Source organism: Solea senegalensis, linkage group LG11 (genome assembly GCF_019176455.1).
Source record: "Solea senegalensis isolate Sse05_10M linkage group LG11, IFAPA_SoseM_1, whole genome shotgun sequence".
In the NCBI taxonomy this organism is placed as follows: domain Eukaryota; kingdom Metazoa; phylum Chordata; class Actinopteri; order Pleuronectiformes; family Soleidae; genus Solea; species Solea senegalensis.
In genome coordinates this window covers 23,310,351-23,318,478 of record NC_058031.1, presented here as the reverse complement: position 1 = coordinate 23,318,478, position 8,128 = coordinate 23,310,351, and the positions used below count along the sequence as shown (strand labels likewise).

General features: G+C 41.6%; 2 protein-coding genes across 4 annotated transcripts in view; both read left to right on the top strand.

Moving 5' to 3' along the window:
* apeh (acylaminoacyl-peptide hydrolase) overlaps nucleotides 1–1,394 on the top strand; it is an 11,978-nt gene extending 10,584 nt beyond the window's left edge. For both annotated transcript variants that reach the window (XM_044038546.1, XM_044038545.1), the window contains 3 exons: nucleotides 551–653; nucleotides 742–848; nucleotides 927–1,394. In XM_044038546.1, coding sequence (XP_043894481.1) covers nucleotides 551–653; nucleotides 742–848; nucleotides 927–1,032 — 316 coding nt within the window. In that variant the 3' untranslated portion in view covers nucleotides 1,033–1,394. The remainder of the gene's footprint in view (nucleotides 1–550; nucleotides 654–741; nucleotides 849–926) is intronic.
* A 771-nt stretch (nucleotides 1,395–2,165) lies between these two features.
* Nucleotides 2,166–7,893, top strand: tlr9 (toll-like receptor 9). 2 transcript variants are annotated; one of them, XM_044037362.1, is made up of 4 exons: nucleotides 2,166–2,234; nucleotides 3,295–6,243; nucleotides 6,842–7,053; nucleotides 7,800–7,893. In XM_044037362.1, the coding sequence occupies exons 1-3, from the start codon at nucleotides 2,232–2,234 to the stop codon at nucleotides 7,046–7,048; spliced, it is 3,159 nt and encodes a 1,052-aa protein (XP_043893297.1). In that variant the 5' UTR covers nucleotides 2,166–2,231; the 3' UTR covers nucleotides 7,049–7,053; nucleotides 7,800–7,893. The 2 variants fall into 2 exon arrangements, with proteins under 2 accessions (XP_043893297.1, XP_043893296.1); XM_044037361.1 differs by lacking the exon at nucleotides 7,800–7,893 and having other exon boundaries at nucleotides 6,842–7,203.
* The last annotated feature ends 235 nt before the right edge of the window (nucleotides 7,894–8,128 follow it).

The window sequence follows — 8,128 nt, the reverse complement described above, 5'->3', positions numbered from 1 at the left end:
TGGACTAGAAACAGTGTATGTCATAATCTGAATTCTGAGTTTGTCAGAATTCACTATTTTTCCTCAGCGTTCTTACTTTAATGGATAATCCGTGCACAACACGGAAGAGGATTAAGGCCAACAAAATTTCAAAAATAAAAGACAGAATTCTGAGATTAAAGTCACATTTCTGGAAAAAAAAGTCAAAATTTGGGGGGAAAAACTCCAGAATTCTGAGAAAAAGGTGAATTCTCAGATTAAATTCAGAGTTTCGAGATTAAAATCACATTTCTGAGAGAATTCTTCATCGATTTTTGAAATTTTGAAAGTATCCCAAAGATGTTTGCATGTGGCCCTCGACGTCTTCCATCTGGGAAGACGTTAAATCTAAGCCGTTACCTACAGGTCCACGTTACAAAACGAATCAGTCCACTTCACAAGGAAACTGGTTCACGTGCAAGACTCGGGGCCACTTCTGCTTTTTATTTGATAATTTTATTACTTCAGTTTCCATGGATACAACGTTCTGTAGGGACGGTAAAGTAAATGTGAATGTGATGTTCTCGCTCAGGTGCACGGTTGAAGCCGGCTGTGACTACAGCACAGACCTTTTACACGACCCCGCTGTCTGGCAGCAGATGCTGGAGAAGTCCCCGATCAGACACATCGCTCAGGTGACGCCGCCGTTATAAAACGCCTGTGTGTGTGTGTGGGTGACGAAGTTCCACACTGAAGAAACCCAATCCTTTTGTTGTGTTTCAGGTGCAGACACCAGTTCTGCTTATGTTAGGGGAAGACGACAAACGTGTGCCCAACAAGCAGGGATTGGAATATTACAGAGCTCTGAAAGCAAAACAACTTCCTGTTCGGTGAGTAAATCCTCTCCCATTTCACTGGAAATGTTGGCCGTGGCTGCACGACACAGGTCTTTACTGTGTGTGTTGCAGGTTGTTGTGGTATCCAGGCAACAACCACTCTCTCTCCAAAGTGGACGCCGAGTCCGACGGCTTCATGAACGCGGCTCTGTGGATCGTTCAGCACCTGAGTCTCTGATAGGTAAAGACAGACGGACACTTCCTCTGTCTCTCACTGTGTCCACGGGTCCAACGCCAAAGCCTCAACACACACACACACGCACGTCGTGTCACTGTATTTCTACACTTTCAGAAAAAAAAATCACTAGTTTTTAACACGGATCAGTGACGGTTCTGCATTTTTATTATTATTATCAGTATTAATAATGATAATAATAATCATGTTTTTTGTATATCTAATTAAACTCTAAAAGAAGTCAAAACAAACAAAATTGTTTATTAATCACTGTCAGATTGAAATAAAATTGAATGAAATAATCACTTTTTTTATTTCATGTACTTGATGATTGAGTGCACTTAATAAAGTAAATGTAAAAACAATACCAGTGTGTGTTGGGGCTGAATTTCCATTTAACTCACTCCCACACCAAAGTCCACTGCTGCCTCCATCACTAAGTGTAAATGTGTTTTTTCTTGTACTGTCAAATAAAAACCTTTATTTATATTTAACTCAGTGATAAAACTCACCAAACAAGCGGCTCCTCTGTCCCTGTGAGTTATAAATGGCCATTTTCTTAATGGAGTTTGGTGCAGCGAGAGCAAGTGGAACAAAAGCAGAAAATATGTTCTTTAGATTTCACAGAATCAAGCCGGTGCAAAATATCTTTATTAAATGAGCCTTTTATTGTGACTAAAATCACTTTGTCCCCTTTCAAGCATTAAAGATAAGGGTTAATAACATGATGGATGAGTTCAAACAAGAAAGAAAAGAAATGTGTGATTTTCTGTTTTTGAGTTATGAACTCTCCTGCAGAGGAACTGCAACACTAAACTCTACATTATTTATATGTTGGGAATAAAAGAGTGTATTGTGCTGCTGTATTTGTGTCTGTGGTGCTGTGACGGCAACACGGTGAGTAAAAGCTGGACTTCTTTACGGAATCTTTTTCTACCATTGCTGGGTGTGTTTTCTGAAACTGCTGAATGAGTTAATTTCATTGCCATCACTGGAGTCCGTGTTTGCACCAAAGCATGAATTCCACTGGTTACACATGATTTGTACTCTTGCCATTTATTCACCTCTAACTTTCACTTCTGCATGAATACATCCTGTTTCTCATCGCTGCACAGACGTGCAGATCGTCTCCGGTTTGCACCTGGACTGAAGGCTGCCTCGTCTGCCTCCTCGTTATAAATGTTACTCATCATCTGCCTGCAATGGTAAGTGACATGTTCTGGTTACACTGTTGTTAAATGGAAAAAAGAGGCACAGGCTACATGGGTTGGTAACGGTGCTGGTGATCCCCACGCCTATGGTTTCTTCTGGATTTTGCAGTCATTCTTTGGTCCATTGTCCAGGCTGATTAATCCTCCACTGCACTGACGTCATTATTGTTTTGTGTTCAGAGTTACTGAAGTGAAATCTGATTTATTTAACCCTGACGCTGACCGAAACGCATCTGTAGAGATGTGATTTTAATTGTGTCTAGAATCATAATACTTTATACTTGGTTTGCTTTGCAGACTATCAAAACTGCACAAGAGGATTAAAAAAAAATGGAAACAAACATTGTGGGGGGGAGCAGATTTCAGAGTTCTTATTACATTTTTACCCTCAACAGTCTTTGATCTTCAATCTCAGGATTCTGAGATAAAAGTCGGAACTTTCTGTCCATTTTGAGTAAACAAAAATCATGTGATGTTTTCTGTCAGAGATGCATCAATAAAGTCATCAGTGTGAACCCACGTCTCGGACACAGATGTCTCAATGAAGACATGGCTGCCGGTGTATATGCCAAGCTAAGTCTATGATGTCTTGTATGTTTGCACATTTCGTGCTGGTTGTTGACGACTGTTTGCAACAGGAAACTGGTGTTTGTGTCACTCAATCTTCTGCACCAAAGTCCATTTAGAAAACTGGTGTTTTTTAAGCTGCTGCTCGACTGCTGCCGCCGTTGGTGAGTTTGTGTCAATGAGGTAAATATGAACATGAATTAAAAACAAAACTAACATCTGAATTTGACCACAGAGGTAACCGTTGCACACAGTGTGGTGTAAAATCACTGATTTTCTCAAGGGGCTTTAGTGTGGACAGTGAGCGGTTTACAAAGCGACAGAAGCTTTGAAAAGTCTAACAGTAAGAAAAGTAGTAGTAAGAGAAAGTGGAAAACAGATTTCGTTATGTGGCTAAAGTCTTCTTTTCCTTGTCCTCTTGTTCTCAGTGACATTTTTGTATTTTTGAACCATTAACAAGTTCTTCTGGTTTCTTGTTTTGTCTCAGGCTCTTTGGAGAAGTATCCTCATCATCAGTCACATTCTACCTGTGGTGAGGACTTTAAACTTCAAGTTCTTCCCATGTGACACTGATGAGAACGGCACCACGGTGGACTGCAGTGAGCGACCGCTCAGGAACATCCCCTTCGAGTCCAGCACTGTGGAGTCACTTGATTTGAGTAGAACAAAGGTACTGAAAGTGGACCAGCATTCTTTGGCACGTGTCCCAAACCTCCACACTCTGAAAATAATGGACAATTGTCCACCGGGTCGAATGAAAGACGGCAGATGCAAAATGGACATCCAGTCCACTGCCTTCAAGGGCCTTAACCTCAAACATCTGTACTTGTCTGGCAATAGCCTCACCTTTATACCCTGGTTACCTAAAACCCTGAAAGTCCTCGATCTCCGGAACAACCACATCTTCCAAATTACCCAATCTTTGAACACTTCAAATCTGGAAGCGCTCTTCCTCAGCGGAAACTGCTTTTATGCAAATCCTTGTAACCGCTCCTTTTACATCAGTGAGACAGTTTTCAGAGGGCTCCCTAAACTCAAAAACCTCACATTGGGCTACAATAACTTGACAGCTATCCCTAAAGGACTCCCACCGTCTCTGGAGAGTTTGGATTTTAAAGAGAACACAATCCCAGAGATCTTAGACGGAGCATTCGCTAACTTGACTAAGCTCAGGTATTTGAATTTGGAGTGGAACTGCCAGCGTTGTGACCATGCGGCCAGGCCCTGTTTTCCTTGCCCTAAAAATCACCCGCTAAATCTTTCCTCAAACTCACTGTATGCCGAGAACAGCTCCATCACCTACTTAAGCCTCAGGGGCAACTCCCTGACAACATTTCCAGAAGGTCTTTTCAGACCTTTGACGAGGTTAAAGAGGTTGGACCTCTCTGACAACCTTCTGGCATATGTGATACAAAATGGCACCTTTTTCAAGGAGTTGAAGGGCCTAACCTGGATTAGCCTTATCTACAACTATCAACCCCTGAAGACATTTTCTGAACTGTTCCTGTCCCCACATATTGGTGATATATCCGGTCTACAGTATCTCCTCCTGAGTGGGAACTTCTTCCACAAGCTTTCGCATCAGAGCTTTGGAGTCCTGTCCAAACTCCAAAATCTAACAAAACTTGAACTGAGGATGAACTTCATCAATCAGTGTGACTTGTCAGCTCTGACAACATTACCGTCTCTCATTGACATTGACCTCTCCCAAAACATGCTCGCTTTCCTTCCTTGCAGCTCAGCTCCGTCGCCTCTGACAAAGACTGTGGCGCAGAAAAGCTCCTCCAATCAGGACTTGTATGTGCACGAATTCCACGAGCAACCCGTCGTCATAAGAGATCGGGAAGTCGCGGCTGGAAATGAGATCTGGGATCCCGACCAATCAAATGTGCTGGAAACTTTCCAGAGCTGTGGTTCGCAGTTTCCATCACCATGGGACTTTAGAACTAATTTCTGCCACCGTAAATTAACATTTGACCTTTCGCAAAATGAAATTATATCCCTTAACAAAAATGTGTTTGTCGGCATGGAGAAGGCCGTTTGTCTTGACCTTTCCTTCAACTACATGAGCGAGACGTTGAGGTACGGGCAGTTTAGCAGCATGAAACATTTAGTTTTTCTCAATTTGTCGTACAACAGACTTGATCTTTATCATGTCGATGCTTTCAGTGAGCTGAACAGGACTTTAAAGGTGTTAGACATTAGTAACAATAATTTCCACTTCAAAATGAGGGGTATGGGCCACCATTTTGGGTTCCTTCAAAAGCTGACCAACTTGGAAGTCCTAAACCTGGCAAATAATGACATTGGGATGAGAATTGATCGAAGGCTGAGCAGCAGCTCTGTGAGGTACCTCTACTTCAACGGCAATCACCTGGACATCATGTGGGAATCTGATCATACCATATACACCCATTTCTTCCAAAACCTGACAAACCTCACATACCTGGACATCTCTGATAACGATTTGATCTCCATCTCACCAAAAGTGCTGTGCAACTTTCCAGGAAGCATCCAGGCCCTCAGGATCAGCGACAACATGCTCAAATATTTTCCATGGCAGAACATCTCGGCGCTCAGCAGTTTGTGCTACCTGGACCTCAGCAGCAATTTTCTCTCTTATTTGCCCAAAGAAGTCGTAGATTTTGGAGCCAATTTTATTCTTTTGGATCTCAGTTTCAATCGCATCTCCTACATCCCTGAAGAGTTCTTGATAAGGGCAAAATCCCTGCAGTATCTCTACCTCAGCCACAACCAGATCAAAGAGTTGGACCATCAGTATCTCCCAGCTCCTCTCAAAAACGGCAGTGCCCTCAGAGAACTCACCCTTCATGCCAACCCCTTCAAATGCGATTGCGGTACTTCTTGGTTTGCAGACTTTTTGGGCACTACCTCGATAAAGATTCCTTATCTCACCACTCACATTCACTGTGAGTTCCCAGAGTCCCAACAAGGCAAGAGCATCTTATCTGTAGACCAGCGCTCCTGTCAGGACGGCGGCATAGCTTTTTTGGTGTGTTCCTTCTTAACTGTGATGTTCACTGCTCTGCCTCTGCTGAAGCATCTGTACGGCTGGGACATGTGGTACTGCTTACAGCTGCTGTGGGCAGGACATAAAGGTTATTCCCAGTTGGCCGGCACCGACTCACACAATCACTACGACGCATTTGTTGTGTTCGACACCACGAACAAGGCGGTGAGCGATTGGGTTTACAACGAATTAACTGTCAATCTGGAGAACTGTGGCCACAGGAGATTTAGTCTGTGTTTGGAAGAGAGGGACTGGATCCCTGGACTTTCATGTATCGAGAATCTTCACAATGCCGTCAACAAGAGTGTGAAGACGGTGTTTGTGCTTTCCAGCGTGGGGGAGACAGTGAATGGTCTGATCCGTCAGGCTTTCTTCATGGTTCAGCAGCGACTTCTGGATGAAAAGGTAACACAGACTTTTTAAATTAACAATGATAAAATAATAATGCTATTTTATTTCAAAGGTGCCTTTCAGACCTCTTAAGGTCATTGTACACTAAAAAACAGCAAGCAAAAAAAAACAGGATCTGTTTGTAAGATTAAAAACAGAAGAAAAGAGAAATTCAATATTTCTGAGGTCAGGTGGTAGAGAGGGGGGGCACAGGGCGGCTGATTGGACAGAAAGATGGAGAAAAGGGGAGGGTCTGAAGGAATGGGAGGGAGTGGGTGGCAGGTATGGAGGGGTGAGGTTATGGATGACTTTGAAAGGGTTTTGAATTTGATGTGGAAGGAGACTAATGAAGCTGGTGCAGAACAGGGATTTTCATAGCATCAAATAAGCTGACTGGTGTCTATCAATCTATAAAAGTTAGCAAGCTAACTAACAAGTGGGAGGAGCTTGATCACAACATGTTATTGAGTTTCATCTGCTTAAAACAACAATAATCCACTGACTCATAAAGTCACAGAAATGCATACATTTCAGATTTCCCCCCCGAATCGTTCAGCTCGATTGTAGTTTTGTTGCCATGGTTTTCACCACACATGTCATGTGATCTCACCAGGTGGACACAGTGGTGCTGGTTCTGCTGAGCGAGATGTTTCCCAAGCTCAAGTACCTCCAGCTGAGGAAGAGGCTCTGCAGGAAGTCCGTGTTGACGTGGCCCAGGAACCCACGGGCACAACCCCTTTTCTGGAACAGGATGAGGACGGTGCTGTCGTCCGATAACCTGAAGTTATACGACCATAACATGAGCGAGAGTTTCATATGACCGAGGTGAACCTTGACATGACGCACACATGAGAATGAAGAGCTGTTTACTTGGCTGGTAACAAATTCTTCATACATTTAAATAATCAAAAATGGAGAAACATGATTTCCATTTATAAACAGGTATAAAACCTTTTTTTTATTACAAAAATGAAAACCAAAATGTAATTTTAAATAACAATTTAGTTGTCTAAAAGTCATTTTAATTTTTATTGTTCCATCTATTTTTATTAAATTACTTTTTTAGTTCTTGACTTTTGGATTCTTATCTGTGTTTTATTTCCTCATATAATTTATGAGTGGCTCGTTTCTCTGGTTTGATTATTTAATGAAGCCGCCAGGTTCACAGACCTTTAACTGAATGTTTTATTTTGACTTTTTCATGTTTTCTTACTTTATTTCAATATTGTTCTTACTTTGATTCATGTTTACGGTGCTTTTTTTAAATTTAACCTTATCATGGATTCTTTATATTTTGAACCCAGCTTCTTCATTTGTACACTTTTAGTCCGTTTATGCAGAAAGTTTTATGGAGTTGTAGGACAGATGACATGTTTAATATTTAATATACTGTTTAATAAACTTGATGAGATTTTAGGCCGTCGTTCATAGATTTTAATACGATCCATGAAGAAGATTCAGGTGTATAATCGTAACAATCGTTACATGCGTGCTGGCACCTGCTCTGTTTGTACGTTCACTTCTCTAAGGTTTGCTGTGGGGAGGAACTGAAAGCTGATTATTTCTTACAGGTCACATGTGGTTAACCTCATCAGCTGCCTCCATTCAAAGTGTTTAATGATAAAATTTGTTTTAAAAATAATGAAAATGAAAAGATGACATAAAAGCCAGACTAAAAATACTTTTTTACTTTTGTTTCATTCACACACACACACACACACACACTAGTTAACTAGCCATCAATCTATGCTAGCTGGTTAACTATAGCCAGTTAGTTAGATGGCCACTTGTCTATGAAGACCGCTTAACTAGCCATCAATCTATGCTTACTAGTTATAATTATTTATTAGCCAGCATAAGTAGTTAGCTATAACCACCTGTCTATGATAACTACTTAACT